The sequence below is a fragment of the Oikopleura dioica genome, chromosome 1 (assembly GCF_907165135.1).
Source record: "Oikopleura dioica chromosome 1, OKI2018_I68_1.0, whole genome shotgun sequence".
In the NCBI taxonomy this organism is placed as follows: Eukaryota; Metazoa; Chordata; class Appendicularia; order Copelata; family Oikopleuridae; genus Oikopleura; species Oikopleura dioica.
This window is the reverse complement of record NC_137291.1, coordinates 3759259-3777044: the sequence shown is the minus strand read 5'-3', so window position 1 is coordinate 3777044 and position 17786 is coordinate 3759259. Positions and strand designations below refer to the sequence as shown.

General features: G+C 40.9%; 4 protein-coding genes and 1 long non-coding RNA gene across 5 annotated transcripts; 2 read left to right on the top strand and 3 right to left on the bottom strand.

Annotated features, from left to right (window-relative positions):
- Positions 1-3777: 3777 nt before the first annotated feature.
- On the bottom strand, positions 3778-4987 carry LOC145711617 (high choriolytic enzyme 1-like). The gene is made up of 5 exons (XM_081789306.1): positions 4901-4987; positions 4752-4860; positions 4482-4706; positions 4039-4437; positions 3778-3968 (listed from the first exon to the last, which is right to left on the bottom strand). The coding sequence occupies exons 1-5, from the start codon at positions 4985-4987 to the stop codon at positions 3778-3780; spliced, it is 1011 nt and encodes a 336-aa protein (XP_081645432.1).
- Positions 4988-5045: 58 nt separating this feature from the next.
- LOC145707588 (adenosine receptor A3-like) lies at positions 5046-8195 on the bottom strand. Its single transcript, XM_081785142.1, has 6 exons — positions 8100-8195; positions 7609-7882; positions 6783-7211; positions 6403-6739; positions 5627-6293; positions 5046-5583 (listed from the first exon to the last, which is right to left on the bottom strand). The coding sequence occupies exons 3-6, from the start codon at positions 6934-6936 to the stop codon at positions 5263-5265; spliced, it is 1479 nt and encodes a 492-aa protein (XP_081641268.1). The 5' UTR covers positions 6937-7211; positions 7609-7882; positions 8100-8195; the 3' UTR covers positions 5046-5262.
- A 574-nt stretch (positions 8196-8769) lies between these two features.
- On the top strand, positions 8770-10540 carry LOC145708415 (uncharacterized). Its single transcript, XM_081786086.1, has 5 exons — positions 8770-9117; positions 9167-9581; positions 9624-9983; positions 10047-10139; positions 10183-10540. Exons 3-5 carry the CDS (start codon positions 9916-9918, stop codon positions 10538-10540), a joined length of 519 nt encoding a protein of 172 aa, XP_081642212.1. The 5' UTR covers positions 8770-9117; positions 9167-9581; positions 9624-9915.
- A 2513-nt stretch (positions 10541-13053) lies between these two features.
- On the top strand, positions 13054-13608 carry LOC145711107 (uncharacterized). The gene is made up of 3 exons (XR_014135121.1): positions 13054-13127; positions 13209-13345; positions 13391-13608. It is a non-coding gene; the product is annotated as an uncharacterized LOC145711107 (long non-coding RNA).
- LOC145711616 (uncharacterized) lies at positions 13542-14716 on the bottom strand. Its single transcript, XM_081789305.1, has 4 exons — positions 14538-14716; positions 14297-14494; positions 13929-14240; positions 13542-13852 (listed from the first exon to the last, which is right to left on the bottom strand). Exons 1-4 carry the CDS (start codon positions 14714-14716, stop codon positions 13588-13590), a joined length of 954 nt encoding a protein of 317 aa, XP_081645431.1. The 3' UTR covers positions 13542-13587.
- Positions 14717-17786: the final 3070 nt, after the last annotated feature.

The window sequence follows — 17786 nt, the reverse complement described above, 5'->3', positions numbered from 1 at the left end:
CGTATTCGTCGCGATCAGGCCGCTGATGCTCATGCCAAAAGCCAAGAGCATGCATTGCTTCGTGTCGCACCGTTCCACCATTATTTGACCACAAATCTGGACGCAGCCACATCGACTGAAGCTGATATGATAGGGACAGTCGACCTTATCAGATATGAAAAAATGTGTCTTCAACTGTCATATTTACCAACGTAGGATGCTGCATGAGTGATTCCATCCCATAAAATTTCAATCTTGTTATCATACAAATCCTTCTCATCTTCAGTCTGTAACCTTCTGAATTTTATGCATGTGTATTCTTCAAAAATATCAAGCCTCTCTTCGATTTTTACCATCGATTCGGCGGCATCCCAATCTAAGATTGGCAATCTTCAAAAACATGATTTTCATATCCATCTTCGAAGAAATACGGGACGATGTAAAACCCTTATTTGGAGCTTTAAATGAATGAAGGATTCCGAAATTTACCGTCTTCGTAGATATTTGTCCAGAGCTGATTTTGTGACGCTCCTCGAGAAGATGGAGAGCAAGGAATATTGTCAGTCGTAAAATTAATATTTTCATTCCCAGGTACGGTCTTAAATCGGTGATAGAAATGGAAAACACTTTTTCTTATATGTACCCGGTAATATTCAGCTTGGCATTCCGTAAAAACGGAAAATTTTGAGAAAGAGTCTTTGATTGAATTTTTGACTGGACACTTGCTGGATTTTTGATTGTTTTGGGTGAATTATTGTCTGGTTTCGACGATTTTGTTTTTGATTCAGCTTTCTGTCGAATTTCCGAATCGCTAGGGCTCTGATGTACTTTACGTCTTCTGCATTTGGAGAAAAGGCGCCTCGACCAAGTCATGCAGAAAATCAGAATAAGGAAAATATTGATAATATAAAAAAGCGGGTATTTGTTCGTTAAAGATGTCTCGGTTGTTGGAGATGAATTTGTAGTGGCCATCTCTGTCGATGTTATCATTGTCGAGACCGTTGTTGTCGTCGTCGTTGTAGTTGTAGTCGTTGTCGGTTCTGTAATCATGTTTTCTATCAAAAATAAACGACGAGATTTAACAATAAAAAATATTATTGAAACTGTTTCCTTGGCAATTATTATACATCGTTTCAATTTGAATAACATCGCGCTCTGAAATCGGAAAAGTTCTGACGGCAGGAGCTGGAATCAGATAATAACTGCCTGGAACGGACAAAGACCACTGGCCATTTCCTCGATCTTTCGCGGGATAATGCATGATGCTATTGAAATCATACGGAGAGTTAAGATCATTCCACTCATCGATTGGCCTTTTCATGAAATTACTATCATTGGCGTCGTCTGGATGAACTTCAACATATTCGTCGCGATCAGGCCTCGAATGCTCATGAAAGAAGCCAAGAGCGTGCATTGCTTCGTGTTGCATCGTGGTATGGTCACGTTTTGCCCATTTATCTGGACGCATCCAAAGGGGCTGAGGTTGATCTGATAGGGAAGTACGACCTTATCGGATTTTTTGAAAAAAATGTTTATTTTAATTGGCATAATTACCTAATCTAGATGCTCCGTGAGTGATACCATCCCATAAAATTTCAATCTTGTAATCATACAGATCTTTTTCCTCTTCAGTATGTAACCTTCTGAATTTCACACATGTGTATTCTTCGAAATAATTAAGCCTCTCCTCCATTTTAACCATCGACTCGGCGGCATCCCAATCCTCATAAACATGATTTTCATATCCATCTTCAAAGAAATACGGAACGATGTAGAACCCTTTAATATTTAATTAATGAAGTGATATTTTTAATCACTTACCATCCTCATAGATATTTGTCCAGAGCTGATTATAGGACGCTCCTCGAGAAGATGGTGAGCAAGGAATACTGTCAGTCGTAAAATTGATATTCTCGTTCCCCGGTAAACTCTAGAAGCGAAATAACTATTTTTGGTACGAAATCATCAATTTACTCGATAGTAATCGGCTTGGCATTCCGTAAAAATAATATCCGACCGAATAATTCCAAAAATAATTGAAATGCAAAATAATGAAAGCATAACTACAGATAAACAAAGAACAGTCAGGCTCGATGCTGTCACTCTAGAAAATTTATGAAAGATTCATTTTAATAAAAAAAATTTTCGGTTGAAAAAAGAGACAGATGATTGAATATATTTAATAAAGCATTGAAAGAAAAAATAAAGTAAGACGAACAAATCAAGGCTTCTTCTTTGCTGACTTTTTGGTGGCTTTTTTTCTTCGCCCGTCGTCTTCAAAGACTATTTTAGTAGCTTTCTTTGGCGACTTTTTGGTGGTTTTCTTTTTCGCAGTCTCACTGACTGGAAATTTTTGAGAGATTGTCTTTGATGGATTTTTTGGCGTATCTTTCGTGGAATTTTCGAGTATTTTAGGGGGTTCATTTGATGATTTTGATAATTTTGCGGGCGGTTCTACTGATTCGAGATCAATATAGCTGGCCGTTGACACATTTGAAGATATGTTTTCTGGCTCGACGGACTGTTTTTTCATACGAGTGAATAATTTCTTGATTTTTGATAAGAAACTTGGAAAGCAAGCATATATAAAAAGTAACATAAACATAATGTTAGCAATATATGGTACTGCGTTGTCTTCAGTTATAGGAGGGATTACTGTCGGTGTTGATGTTGTTAAAACAGGGTCTTTATTTGAGTTTAAAATGAAAATCACGAGAAAAACTTCAGTTTCAAACTTATTCCTTGGCAATTATACAAACTGTTTATCTGAGCGATATCTTGCTCCGAGAAGGGATAAGTTCTATTGCCGGGAACAGGAATTTGATAATTACTGCCTGGAATCGACAAGGACCATCTGCCATCATCCGTCGACTTTGAAGAGTAGTGCATTATACTATTGAAGTCATAGGGGGAGCTCAAGTCATTCCATTCATCTGAAGACATTTTGACGTAATTATCATTATTCGCGTAGTCAGGATGGATTTCAACATAGTTATCACGATCGAGTCGCTGATGCTCATGAAAAAATCCAAGAGCGTGCATTGCTTCGTGTTGCATCGTTGTATTGCCATTATTGCTCCATGCGTCAGGACGCATCGAGATCCACTGTGGCTGTTCCGACAAAGGATATTGACCTTAGAAAAACAACCAATTAATTACCAGTAGCGTTATTCTAAATAATCTTACCTAACTGAGCCCTTCCAGGAGACTCAACAGTTGAGTCCCAAATTATTTTGATCTTGTAATCATACATGTTTTTCTCCTCTTCAGTTTCCAATTTCTTAAATTTCACGCAAGTATATTGCTCGAAAAGGTCAAGAAGCTCCTCCATTTTCGTCAGTGATTCAGATGCGTCCCAGTCCTCGTAAATATGATTTTCATAACCATCATCGAAAAAATACGGAACGATGAAAAATCCTACATAAGTTATATAATATAGCCCTCAATATCTATTTTTTTATCAATAAGCTTACCATTTTCAAGAACATTTGTCCAAAGCTGTAGATTGGTCGCTCCTCGAGCAGATGGAGCGCATGGAATATTGTTGGTCGTAAAACTTACATTTTCGTTCCCGGGTAAACTCTTGAAGATCATTTACTACTCTCCTTTTCAAGTCAACAACTCACTCGATAGTACTCAGCTTGGCATTCCGTAAAAATAATATCCGAACGAGTTTTTCCCAAAAGAAAGGAAATAACAAGAATTGAAAGCATAACTGAAGATAAATATCAAACAGATATCCCTAATCAAACAACTCTAGAAATAATGACTGAAAAAAATTTATTAATAATGAGATCTTTATATGAACAAAAAGAAACAGATGATTATGAAAACAAAATGAAGCGTCATTTTTCCACACGAAGATGGAACTTCCGTCGATCTCATCATTGTTGTAGTGGTTGATTTGGTTGTTGATGTCGTTGTTGTCGATGTCGTGGAAGATGTTGTTGACGAAGTTGTTGTTGATGGTGCAGGCGTAGATGTTAATTCTTTCGATGGTTTCGGAAATTTATACGAAGTGATCTGACTTTTAATCAATACGAAAAAATATAACAAAACCATTTCCTTCGCAACCGTACATTTCATTGATTTGAAAGATATCCTGCTCAGACATCGGATACGTTCTGCTGACAGGCAGAGGAACTGTAAAATTACTTCCAGGAATAGATAAAGAGTAGGTTCCATCTCCAAGCGAATACGCGTAGTAGTGAAGGATGCTATTGGTATCGTATGGTGAACTCATATTCAACCAGTCCTCAGTCGCCATTGGTGCGTAGTTACTACTGCTGGCGTAGTCTGGATGAATTTCGATGTGGTTGTCTCGATCGATTCGTTGATGCTCGTGAAGAAATCCAAGAGCGTGCATGGCTTCGTGCTGCATCGTTGTGTTTCCGTTCCAGCTCCAGGCGTCGGGGCGCATCCAAAGCGGCTGAGGTTGATAATATGAAGACAAACGACCTTAAAATTCGCTTTCAAAAGTTGACCGAAAGGGACTTACTCACCGACATACGACGCAGCAGCAGTCACTCCATTCCAGATAATTTCAAGCTTGTAATCATACAATGCCTTTTCTTCCTCAGTCGTCAATTTTTTAAACTTCACGCAAGTATGTTGCTCGAAAAGACCAAGAAGTTCCTCCATATTTGCCACCGACTCAGTCGAGTTGTAAATTGAATAGACATGGTTTTCATAATCATCTTCGAAGAAATACGGGACGACGTAAAATCCTGATTCGAGATGGTTACTTTTTTTCGGAAATAAAATCGACTTACCGTCCTCTAGGTAATTAGTCCATCTGTCGTATACAGTCGCTCCCCGAGCTTGTTGAGAGCATGGAATGTCGTCTGTCGAGAAATTTATGTTTTCATTTCCCGGTTGGTTCTTATAAAATAATACAATTCATTTCCTATTTAAATCAAACCTGGAGGAAGTAAGCTTGGCATTCCGTGAAGATAATATCTGACCGAACATTTGCAATGACCAATAAAAAGAAAGTAGAGCTAAACATGGCTGAAGCCGAGGAAATAATATTTTTCCGTACTGCATGCTTCTAGAGAATTTCAAAATTGAATGTAGTGTGATTTTTATTATATGTGCATAGAGATAAAAAATAATCATCGTTTCTGGTGAAATCTTCAAATCATCACCATTTACAGTATTTTTTCCCGTGAGGTATCCATAGTAATTATTTTCAGTTTTGGGCAATATGTGCAGTGAAAGTAGGTATTTTTTCAATATTTTCAGAAGTGTAGCAGCATCTTTCTTTATTTCTTTTTTTGCGATTTAGATTGGAAGTTCGCGTTTGATGTCGTACGACATGTTTATTTTGACCGATAAGCTGGCTTCCGTCCTCGTCGTTTTTGGACTTTTGATCGAGCTGATCGGGCTGGCATCGGTTTTCTTGACCATGCAGACGAGAGCTGTGAGTCGCTCCTGGAAGTCTTTCCACATGAGATGGTAGACGAAGAGGTTGGCGAAGGAGCCAATGCAGAGGATGCAAGTGGCGATGAAGGAAAGAGTGTTGATGATTGGGTCGCAACCGTCGGTGTACGCGTACAGGATACGGGCGACGATGGATGGGACGAAAGTGATGAAGAAAATGACCTAAAAAACGGTCAGAAACAAGAAATCATCGTCAAAATCTTACCTCAACAGTGATCGTCCTCAAAGTCGCCTCCCAACTCTTCTTCAAGCTCTTTTTCTTATCCTGGACATCTGGATGTCTTCGAACATAGCTTTGATTTGCTCTCAGCGCGAGTTTCTTGCTTGCATTTCTGATCAAAACGACCAAATAGACGCCCAGCGGAAGGGTCAGCAGAAACGGAAGGCCCCAGACCAAAACGGTGAAGATGATGAATTTCGTTGACTGATCGTTTTCTTCACTGTATTCATCCGCAATAGGGCCGTAAGACAGGGTCGATCGACTGAGACCAAAGTTGATGCCAAATCCGAGGAGGGAAAAAGTCACGCCAATCGCGAAGACCCAGATGAGTCCGGTCAGCCATCTCGCCCGGTTGGTATTGAGAATCCCGCCCACGTGCTGCTTAACCGGCCAGCGCATTCGAAGAAACAAGTCCAATTGCACCGCAAAAATCGACCAGATCGAGGCAATCGTGGCTATGACGGCTCCAGCGCCGAAGATGATCGCGATTGGGGAGCCGAAAGAATTGATTTGTTCTTGCGCCATTTTTTCGTGGAAATCTTCGTTGATGAGAAGATTGATGGTGTTTTTCAATGAAGGCGGGAGTATACTCAACCCGAGTAGTAAATCCGCGAGGGCGAGGGAAAGTTTGAAGATGTTTGCGGAACGATAACTTTGAAAAGGAATCATTTTTTGCAAAAAAAGCTAGAAAAAACGAAAATGAAGAAATTTTCTTAAGAAAAATTTCAACTAAATCAACCCCTTTCCTTCTATTTCTTGACGATTTGTTCATATCAAAAATGACGGAAATAATCGTTACATTACTGATCACAATAAGCATCAATAATAACAATTGAAAAACTATTAACGTCATCAATTGCCACTGCTCGCATCCATTTTCGTCACAAAACGGGAATGGATTGCACTGTGGATTTGCCATTTCTAGGTTGTGGAGTGGATTGATCGTGTCATTCGGAAGATTTTCTCTCTTCAGAACATCGCTTTTTACCCAATCGGGGATCATTTGCTCTGGATTCACGGCGAATTCGAGGAATCTACCGCCAGTTGAGAGTCCGGGTTTTGCGTGAACGAAGTCTTCTTGCAGCAGAAGGTCTTGCTCTAGAACAAGGATGAGGTACAATTTCAGTGGTTGAAATCTTACGTGGTGTTGTGGATAAATCTTCAAAGCCTGGCAAAAATGATGGAGGCGTTCCAGCTTCATTTTCGAGGTCTAGAAATGTCGCTGCGGTAGTTCCAATGTCGCCGAAATTATTCAAAAAAGATGGTGGAGGAGCTGCACTGTCATCGATATACATTTTTGCTTCTGACTGGATTACTGGTTGGACGACTGTATTCGTGATGATGATGTTCTCTTTCGAGGGGGGAATGATGATTTGCGGAATGTCGAAACCGGAAACAATGAGGAGCTGGTCCAAACTGCGCAGTTTTGGAGCAACGGTCACGTGCGAATTCGAATTAAAAGAATCGGAGTTGGAGTTGGTTTGAATTTGGAGTTGAGCGAATTTGAAATTTGAAGCTGCAGGAAAATCGCCAAAAGTAGGATTCGTTAGAATTACTGATGCGAAAGTTCCTAAAATCAAAACTATTTTTCTCTTTTGAAAGATGGGAATTGAAAATTGAGAATTTAAAAAAGCAAGAAAAAAAAATAACTTGCCCGGAGATATAATCTCTGGCAATTATCCAGAGCGAGAAAACAAGGTTGATGATTTGAGCTTATGTATTGCACTAAAACTTGTCTAAATTGCCTTTCTTTGTCCTTATTCGGGACTGTAAAGAGCTTTGCATCAGTTTTTTTTTTCAGTTCAAAGAAATTCTAGCGCTTGATTAAGGCTTCAGCCGTCGAAAATTAATTGATCGATGCTGATGCATGTTTTAGTCAGTGGTATTTTGATGTGATAATTTGCGGTTGACAAGATAACCCGTCCGATCAGATTTCAGGCAACCAAAAATATGAGCCAATTTCTTACCTTTACGAAAAAAAAACAATTAAAATTTCCAGCGCTGGTCCAGGCCCAGGAACTCGTATTTTGGCTTAGTTCAGCTTACGAAGTTCTCTCTTCTTTTTTGTTTTCCCTTTTTTGTGTTTCTATTTTTCTGTTACAGTAGTTCGTTCGTTCTAGGTTTGGAGTTTCGTGCTGATCGGGTTACTGTATTCGTCTGATAGAGGAAGAGGGTTGAAAAAGAGGATGGAGTGACCAGTTGGTTGATCCTCAGGACTTGTAGGCGTTTGTTCAACGCTTTCTGATTGGCTGGTTCACGATTTTGAAATTTTTCATTTTCGATAATTAGAAATTTCGCGGCACTCAAAAACTCGAGATCCGGAGAGCCCCCAAAGAACGATAACGATCTCTTACTCGAATTGAATCTTCACTTCACTCTTGCTCTTGTCATTATCGAATTTCTCTGTTTCTTTCTAAGACTTGCACTTGTAGTGAAAGATAACACCGTGAACCTTGGCCTTGAGGGGTCGACCTGCGCGCTCGAAATGGGGGCAGAAGGAGTTATGAAACGAGGAGAAGCAGTTGGAGACGAGAGACCCCCGCGCGTACCTTCTGCGTATCCCCCGGGCCAAAGCGCTTTGCCGAGCTTGCGCTTTAGAAGGTGGAGGTGCAGCTAGGGTGCACCATAGGAGCAAATCGATAAGGAAAGGAAGGGCTTTGCGAATTGAGAAGAATAATAATTTTAATAAAATAATTTTTAATAAAAACTAAAATTATTTTTTAATTAAAAAATATTTTTTATTAATAAAGAAATCGAGAAGATCATCTCTTCTTTTGAGTCAAAAGTTTTAACCTAAGGGTGGTTTCGATGATTTCGCTATCGACTTTAGACCCTTAAGTTTTCGTTAATCGCGGACAATGACTCGAGAAAAAAAAACGTGCGCCACTCAATTAAGAAAATTCGCCGTTCATTAATCCCTTTTCTCGGGCACTCAGATTCCGTCAGATAAGTGACGTACGAAAGAAACAAAGGTTGCGTGGGGACCCTAGCTTGGTGCAGGGGTGCTACTTAGGCTCTGAGAAAAGCTATGACGCGATTCTCAGAAGGCAACAAATGCAAAGAACGGGATTAGATGAAAGGCAAAACAATCGTTTTCTTTGGGAATTAAATTGAAGATGCCTGAAAAAAATATTTTTCATAAATAAAATCTAAAACATCGGATTTAAAATCGAAAACAAAAAGATTAAAACGGAGCGTTTTTTAAGGTCACTTGAGGTCAAAAAATGAACTTGACCTCAAAAAGGTCGGCCTTCAATAATTGGCCCAGGGGAGGCGATTACGTCAGAAAAATGGTCCGACTGACTGGACCAAAGAACAAACACTCATTCACACGCTCTCAAGCACATCATAAATTTTTACAAGAGCTTTTTTTTTTGTCGGAATGAGAGAAAATCCAGAAGATTTGGAGCTTGTCAGAACTGTTGTTTTGGCGAGACATGGGGCGAGAAGCACGCTTTGCTATTTGGAAGAATTAGGTAAACACTTGCGTTTTTTCATCAAGAAAAATGCTGATCTTTTATGCAGGACCATCAACATGGAATGACCCGAAACTCTTCGAAGCTCCCGATCATGTGAAACAAGTCAAAGTCAACTGGACCGATGTTGGCGGCGGAGATCCTCCAAAGGCTCAATTTTCCGGAGGACTCCTTCCTTGCGGAGGTCAGCGGGGAGAACTGACAGTGAGGGGATACGAAGGAAACGCAAAGATTGGAAAGTACCTGAAGACGCAACTTGGGGAAATCAAGGAAGAGGATGTTTACGTCCGGAGCACGAATACTACTAGAACAGTGGAAAGCGCAAGGAAAGGCTTATACCAATCATTGTCTTTATTTTTTTAACTTAATTCTTCCGCGATAAGCATAAGTCAGAGCAATCGTCGCTGGATTTTTCGATAAAGAAATGGAAGTTACTATCGAAACTCCTGCAAATGATGAAGATGGTAAGATTTACGTTTCGTTATTTTGACTCTTCTTTTCTTTAGATTTTTTGACCCTTCATCGATCAGCAAAAGCCGCCCTAGAAAATCTTCAATGGCCCTGGGGAGCAACTTGCCTATACGAACCTTTTCAGGGGAAAATGTCGAAGATTATTAAAGAAGTCGAGATTTTGAAGAAAAGACCTGAAGGAGAGCAAAGACAATTTTTGCCGATCGGAGTTTATGATGATTATATGTGCAGGAAAGGATCACCAGATGAAATCATAGATAGAGGAGGATTTTCGGTGAATTCTTGAAAAGAAAAGAGCATGGGTTTAAAATTAACAATGAAGACAAAATGGATTCGGTGGCGAAAGATTTGGAGGAACTGGCTGTTTTGACCAAACATATCATCAATGGAATAAGGTTTGTTTTCGACGTTTTTTCGTACTAACCCTAAGTTTGGTTCTTGTTGATTTTGATTTTTAGCGACGAAGAAAGACAATTTGTTCTGTCGCTCAAAGCAGGAAGATTGCTTCAATACATTGTTTCTGAATTGAAAAAGCCCTTGTCAATCCTCAGGTAACAACGAATAATAGCCAAATTACACATTCTTGATTCCCAGTGTTCACGATACAACCCTCGGACCAATGCACCAAGCCCTCACGCACAAAACAGTAAAAGAAACTGGCAAACTATGCGTCTATCCTCCTTACTCCGCCCACATCGACTTCTACTTTTACAAAAACGCCAAAAACGAAGAGTTCATCCAAGTCGATTTTCAGCGCGAACCAATCTTGTTCAACGGAAAAACCATCATTTCTCTAGAAGAGTTTTTGGAGGAAACGAAATGGTTCAGAATGACACAGGAAGAGTTTGAGAAGAAGAAGAGCCAGGAGCCGCCGATTCCTGCGAGGTTTTCTGCAGAAGACGAAGCGGAATTTCACAAATTTCCTGAGAAATATCTGAAGCTGGAGAGTTGAATAAATGGTCCTTTTCAGAATTGAATGGTTTATTTACAGTTAAAATTACAGAATGAAAAGATACCAGATGATATCACGAATCGACGAAAAATCTCGACAAATTTTGCGTAGGCGGCTACTAGGCTTCTGATTGGCCGGTCAGCAAAACGCCGGCTTCTGATTGGTTGAAAATATCCGTGCAAAACTTGTCGGAAAAATTGTATTTTCGCCATTTTTTGGGATTTAAAAGAGCGAAATTTATCAAAAAAAAGGATCTTCTCTGGTGGGGTCGGCTTGTTGTTCTTATGGTGCGAGAGTCATAGACTCTTCAAATGATCAAGCATCATTGAAAAATGAATGGAAGTTCTTCTCAATTCAAATCCGGAATCAACTTCGTTTTCGATGATTTTCATTTTCTCCTCTTCCTCTTGATTTTGATTCTCAAAGTTGCTCGATCCGCAGCTGAAGATTTGAACGACTCGATTGAAAACTTTCTCGTTGAGGCTCTCTTTCATTTTTGTGGAATAGTTTGACTGGCTTGAAACTTAGGAAGAAGGCTTAATAGTCTTTCGGTCTCGTGAAACGCCGCTGGCGCTAGAGCTTTAATTTTTTTTCTTACGTCACCGGTGATAGCTATCGCCCTTTGAGTAAGCACAGGTGCATGACTCTTTTTGCGACCCGGTCTGAGAATCGGTCATCAAATGCTTATTCTTAGTTCAGTGAAAAGCTTGCTTTCTCCGAGGGATTTCTGAAGCTGGAATTTCTTGAATTTTGGATTTTTTTCTATTAAAAGTTTCAAAAAGGGTTGAAATTTTATGAGAAAATTTAAAAAGAGTAGGTTTATAAGGTCGATTCTTGGGAATTGAAGCCAGTTTAAGCCGATTTTAGTCCAAGATGCCAACTTTTGAGCGATTTTTTGACAAGAAAACGATTATAAAAATGAGATTTTCTTCTATACAATTCTAGTTCTAGGTCAAAACTTACTAAAAATAAAAGATTCAAGCCTCCAATTCATCTAGATTTCCCAGAATAGGGCCATGGTTAGAGCCATTTGGACACCCGTACCCTTAAAAAGGTTCATTATTGGTTCCAATAAGCAAAAATTCACTAAATGGACAGTAATATCTAAGATTCAAATGCTTTGGTCCTTTATTTTATCAAAATAAGAGTCATAAAGAGTTTTTTATTCTTCCCCTAGGTCCGATAGAACTCGACCCGTTTCAATTTTCCTGATTAAAAGAAGAGCTCTTCCCGCGGTTTTAAAAATAAAGAGCCCCAATACTATTCTCAAATCTAATTAATCAAGGAATCAGATTCAATCACGACAAGCAGTCTTGAAACGACAAGTCTTCATTTCGCCACCTGTAGCAAACAGTAGCCATTCACAAAAATAAGCTTGTTTTGTTTTTGATTATTTTCCGCTTCGACGCTCAATCCATATTTAAAAATCGAAGACCGACAAACGAAATTATCTTCCTGAAGAGTTCGAGAATGAGCCGCAAAGTGGCCGCCGGCCGATAATTGTCGCTAATATAACTTAATATCCCGCGGAGAGGATATGCCTTGCTTTCCAATAGTCTTCGATTTCTGAGAGTTTGAAGAAGTGGGGAAGAGAAAAGAAGAAAAAGGGGAAGAATGAAACAAGAGATAATGGCGGAGTACTTTCCGGCGCAGGATTTTGTCGTGACCACGCATACGAATTCGAAAGAAAAAGGGTTGAAAATTTTCTTATAGAAGTGTTTTTAATCGCAAAGAGAACACCATAAGTGAGAGTCAAAAATAATGTTATATAAAATTTTTGCATTAAATATGTCTTGTGTTTGCAAAATAATTATCGAGAAGGTGATACGGCCTAATTCTTCGGCTTGGAGGCCGAAGGATTGATTCGTGAAAGAACAGTGATTCTTCGGCAAGAATCGAAGAATAAGTGATAGAAGATGCACTGATTCTTCGGCTAAGGTGAATTTATTCACAGATTCCTGTGCCCCTTACCAAGGGGCTCCGCCCCTTAGGTCCTAAAATGCCGGGGTCTAGTCTAGGGTTACTTAGGGTTACCTTCAGTAACCCTAACTAACCCTAGCCTATCCCCCTCGGGTGAGTTTGTTCTGTCACTTTGCTCAGTGCCCCCTAACACTAGCCTCAAATTATAGAAAATACTTATTGCTAAAATGAGTTTTTTCTCTAGAAAATGTCCTTTTTATTATGACTCATATTTGACAATCAAAGATCTATCAAAAGAATTTCGATAATGGATTCTAGAAAATTTGCCGAAGAATCACTGTCAAGTTTATCATAAATCCTTCGGTTCAAGGCAATTCTCAATTAGCCGAAGAATCAGTGTTATTTAAAGCATCAATTCTTCGGTCTTGCCGAAGAATCAGCCCATACCACGATCGAGAAGGATAATGAGATGGATAACGAGATGGATAAAGATGTTTGATAATGATTCAACATTAATGAAATAGATAATTTGATCGAGAATAAATGAGATCGAGAAATTGAGTCCTGTTATTTATTTTCAACCCCATAAAGTCCCTAAATGGAAACCAGAAGTGCATGTCGACACAGGCTCCGACAATGGATATGTTGGAATTTTCTTCAACATCATGTAAGATTCGATTTTCATCAATAAAAAGGACCTCGAACCGTCAATTGAGCCATTGGGTTATTTTCGTTAATATCCTTTCAGAGGGATGATTATGGCAGTAATAACACTTCCTCTCGGCTTGTTGCAGGAATTCACCATCTACCACAAACGACAAGCCGCGAGAGACCACTGTAAAGAAGCACATGGAACTAACTGTGGCCTGAATACCATCCAACTTGGTAGCAACCTTTTTAAATACAACAAACTCAACGACTGAAATTCAGAGCAGCGCAACATCTCCGACCCCGTGCACACCTACAACTTCGGATTTCAGACTGATTTCTACAAGTGGTGCTTGGTCACTCAACTGATTTGCTTACTCGTCATTGGTTTTCTCGTCATAATTCAGAAAATAACCAATAAAGCGATTTGAAACATAATTTATCTTTATTGAATTTTCCGAAGCAAGTCAGTTATTTTTTCATTCCGGTGTAAAGAGATCCTCTTCAGATCCGATTCTCACTTTGCCCACGTACTTTTCAAACTCAACAACATCGTTGAAATCCTCAACTTCAAAAACAGGCAACCATCGTTCTGAAACTGCTCCGTCTTCGTTGATTTCTTGGCAGTTGTAGTGCATCACTCGGTTGATGAGTCGACGACCCTTGATTTTCAAGTTCTTTCTTTTTCGCTTTCGAAGTTTTGTTTTCTTCGAAGGCGAATCTTCATGAATCTCCTTGTTGATCCTGAAAAGACGGGTTGAAAAGAGGACGATTTTTCTTGTATAAATGGATTTTAGAATAATATGAAAGTATGACTCACCCTGGAGACGGAACCACCATAGGTTCAGGGATTTTAAAGACGAAGTCATCTTGAAAAATTTCATTTTTGCTCGACCGAAGCGATCTTTTTCGTTGATTTTCTTCCTTGATTTCAGTTTCAAGCGGAGCCGCGCTCTTTTCTTCGGTTTTTGTGGTGGTCTTTCTCGAACTGCCCAGACGAGCCTTGAGCTCACTGTCGGTTTTGTTCTTCCTTTGGAGGCGATTTCTGATAGTAGCGATGTGGGTTCTACTCACATCTTTACCAAGCTTTTCGGCAAATTCTTCTGCGATCTCGTTCAATGTCAATTCTGATCTAAAATTAATGCGTCAACAAAAAAATCATAAATCGAAAATCGCTTCTTTTCTCACCTCTTTTTTAGAAGAAATTTTGATATTTCCTTCTTGTCTTCTTCCGACAAATGCACTTTTGGCCTTCTCTTTATTGCTAGTGGACTTTCGTCTTCGCCTTCTTCGTCATTTTCAAGAAATTTGTAGTGCGTTTCTTTCGAGTTTTTAAACGCTATGTTCAGCCATTTTTGCAAGTCCTGTTTTATCGAACCAATTTGCCTGAAGACCAAAATGATTAATGAAAAGATATTTTTGGAATTACCGCACAGTAACTTTTCGCTTCAAAGCCGTCGAGAAATGTTTTGAAAGTTCTGCAACAGAAGCATTTTCATTTTTCTTAATAAAATTCGCGATTTTGTGCTTTTCTCCAAAAGTCAGTCGAATGAATGAAACCCTTTTTCTTCGAAAAGAATCATTTTTTGTTGATTTTTTCTCTTGCATTTTCCCAAAATCGCAAAGAATATAGGATTCGGATTAGCAGCTTCAAGCATCGGTGGACTCGGATTAGCAACTAAAGAACCGACAGTGCCGTGACCCATTTCCAAAACGGGAGGTGATACAGGCGCAAGAGAGCGAGACACTTAAGCGGCTGCATAGAATCACGCAAGCCAGAACCGAAAATTATAGCCTAGGGCTATAATATTCACAGGGAAAAAGTTAAGAGAATCTTTGAGAGCCTCCAAACTCGCAAAGCCGAGAATTTAATCAACTCTCAAAGACTCTTAAGGTAGACCATCATTAGGTTTTACCAGTTATTCCCAAGTCCTTCAAGACTATAAACTGTTTGGGCACCTTGCCCACCCTTAAAAGTCTCAAAGACTCTAAACTCAGTCCAAGGGACTATAAAAACTAAAAGTCCCCTGGACTTATACGCTTATTCTACAAGAATTGCGGAAGAAAAGATGCTTAAATTTCGAGTCTACGGACCTTAAAAGATTCTGGGATGAGGCCAACACTCTAGTAACGGCCTCCCGCTTCACTCAAAGGAAAAAGCGGCACCTGCATAAGCGGCGCAAGTTCATATAAAGGCGCGGTAAGCCGTAGCCAATCAGAGCGAGCGCGCGCGATGCACCAAAAATCCCCCATTCCAGGCAGATCCTAGAACGAGATCTAAAAAAAAAAGCCTGAAGCTCCCGGAAAGGAGAAGATAGCAGCATAAGCATCATTTTCACACCTTAGAGAAGCTAAGAAGATTCCGAACTAGAACGATTCGGAGCTGCTAGCCCCGGGGCAGAGAAACCCTGGTTAAAAGACCGATCAAGAACGAATCGGCAGCTGCGCGTTTTAGAATTTCTGAGACTGCAACCCACCGCATTCCTGTACCTTGAGGATATTTCTATACAAAATTAAGAATCCTTGCTCAATCAAGCTTTATTCAGCTATGTTCGGCGAGGCATTCGGGAAAGCAGCCCAAAATTACGCGCCGAAAGTGGGCACAGCCTCAGATGCACACCCAAAACTGCCAATCAAGCACACGCCCAGGAAGCTTCAAACACTAGAAGCAGCTATCCTCAGGAAAGGCTCCGCTTTGAATCCTTTTAGAGTCAAAAAGAGAATGACTGATGAGCCCATTAGAAATGATCTAGTCCTAGACGCAATGATCGATTGGTCACGAATCTCAAGAACAATCCTTCTCCCAGAAGGACCTGATTCGAAAATCATCAGACTCGCAGTTCTCTCAGACGTCCACAGCCTCTTGGCCGACCAGAATCTGGCTTTCAATCCCAAAACGCCCGAAAAGACGAAGCGTCAATTCGAAGAGCTAGCGTCATAGGCCAAGATCATATTCTGCTCAACATCGGGCAAAGAATCACTTTGGCTCACACCAGAATCAAGCTGCCCAACGGAGACGCTCCAAGCGATTTCTTCAAAAATAGCAGCAGCCGAAGGAAAAGCCGCAGAAGATTGGCAGCTAGAATTAGCGCCATACCCATTTAGCCCAGCTATCAGTCCGACGAAACTCTCAACGAATGAGGGGTGCAGCTTTAGCCCGAGCCTCGACTTGAGAAGCTTCGAATCTATAGCAGATTTTGACGCCAACGCAAGACCAGAGGGCAGAAGAGGAAACGCCCTGAGAATCGTAGCCAAAAGACTCCCAACTGAAGATGATTCGGGCAACGACCTCAGATTCCTAACACCGGCGGATCCAGACGAAGCTAATCGCCTCTTTCCAACCTCAGTCCTGGAGGAATTCAAGCGTCGAAACAAGCTGCGCTCAGAAGATTGGTTCAATGAGTGGGAGATGCTGGACCACGCGGACATCCTCGACGAAGGTTTCTGGCACGCAATCTGTATCCGCGTGATCAAAGAAAACATGACCAAGGCCAGAGCAGACTACGAGCTTCAAGGTTTCCGCAGCCGCTCATGGTTAACGAAGCTTATAACCAAAGGGCTTGAAGAAGTCTTCGAAGCACTTTTCAGAATCGAAGCGCATCCAAGCCCAGCAGAAATGCTCGAAAAGCTGCAATGGCTGAAAGCGTCCAAAAACTGGCACACAATATGCCACCAAGAAAACGCCTGGATCTCCCTCAAAAAGAAGCCAGAAACCAGCTGGACCAGACGAGAACCAGCGAATGCGGATGCCTGGATTCCGGAAGTCATCGGAAGTTTCCAGAAAAAAGACGGAAAACTTCCAAGAGCCACACCGCTTACGCGAATTCTCTCGCAGCTCATCCTGCACGTGGCTCACAAACAGCTTCTCAACGATAGCATCATTGGACAAGACGGTGATTGCAGAGAAATGATCACCCAGTGGCACTCAGAATGGAAGCAACTCACGGAATCAGAGTCGTTGGAAAAGTGGCTCGGTGCAGCGGCTAAAAAGACCTGCCCCATCGGCACTACTCTCCGAATCAAAGAAATAGGAAGAGGCGAATACCACTGGGTATTGTGGATCCCGTGCAGGGCAGCTCCACAGCTATGGATTTTCAACCTAGATCCCGCCCCAAGCAGCAGACAGGAAAAAGCGCTTCTAGCCCTAGCAGATCATCCGATGCTCAACACAACTGAGGCAGCGGCGCTGAAGAAGCTAGCTCTCACGGATTGGACGACAAGTAGCTGCAAAGAAGGAATCGAAAGCTTCAACAACGACAAGAACTTCTGGAGAAACGATAGGTGCGTCGTAGGACTCAAACGGCCATCTTCAACTCAGCTAAAACTGCTAGACACGATGGTGAAAGTGGTGAATGAAACAAAGAGGCTCCCAGACGCCAGAGATGTCATCCACAATCTCAAAATTCTTACCACAGGTTGGAAATGGGCAAAAGGAGGCAAATTCAGCCCGGATCCAAGCATCGAAAAGTTCACACTGGGCTGGCTTTACCACAGACTCAGAGTCACAGAAGAAGCAAGGCTCAGCCTGAAAGAATCGCCCGAAGCACGAGAAGATCGAGGCTGCGAATCGCCACTTGAAGAAGACCGTGCAGCATGGTGCCAAAATAAGGGCATGAAGCTAGAAGTCCTGGAGCGCAGGAGACGCGACTGCGTCAAGAATCACGAAGAAAGATTCCCG

Coding starts and splice junctions, on each gene's coding strand:
- LOC145707588 (XM_081785142.1), bottom strand. CDS start 6,936: ATGTATATCGATGACAGTGCAGCTCCTCCACCATCTTTTTTGAATAAT. Junction 6,294..6,402: donor ATTTTTGATATGAACAAATC/GTCAAGAAATAG, acceptor TCCTTTTCAAAG/TTATCGTTCCGCAAACATCT. Junction 5,584..5,626: donor TGAGGACGATCACTGTTGAG/GTAAGATTTTGA, acceptor ACCGTTTTTTAG/GTCATTTTCTTCATCACTTT.
- LOC145708415 (XM_081786086.1), top strand. CDS start 9,916: ATGGATTCGGTGGCGAAAGATTTGGAGGAACTGGCTGTTTTGACCAAA. Junction 9,984..10,046: donor CATATCATCAATGGAATAAG/GTTTGTTTTCGA, acceptor TTTGATTTTTAG/CGACGAAGAAAGACAATTTG. Junction 10,140..10,182: donor AAGCCCTTGTCAATCCTCAG/GTAACAACGAAT, acceptor CTTGATTCCCAG/TGTTCACGATACAACCCTCG.
- LOC145711616 (XM_081789305.1), bottom strand. CDS start 14,716: ATGCAAGAGAAAAAATCAACAAAAAATGATTCTTTTCGAAGAAAAAGG. Junction 14,495..14,537: donor AAGCGAAAAGTTACTGTGCG/GTAATTCCAAAA, acceptor TTTGGTCTTCAG/GCAAATTGGTTCGATAAAAC. Junction 14,241..14,296: donor AAATTTCTTCTAAAAAAGAG/GTGAGAAAAGAA, acceptor CATTAATTTTAG/ATCAGAATTGACATTGAACG.
- LOC145711617 (XM_081789306.1), bottom strand. CDS start 4,987: ATGTTTAGCTCTACTTTCTTTTTATTGGTCATTGCAAATGTTCGGTCA. Junction 4,438..4,481: donor TGCTGCTGCGTCGTATGTCG/GTGAGTAAGTCC, acceptor GCGAATTTTAAG/GTCGTTTGTCTTCATATTAT. Junction 3,969..4,038: donor GTACGGTTGCGAAGGAAATG/GTTTTGTTATAT, acceptor AACCATCGAAAG/AATTAACATCTACGCCTGCA.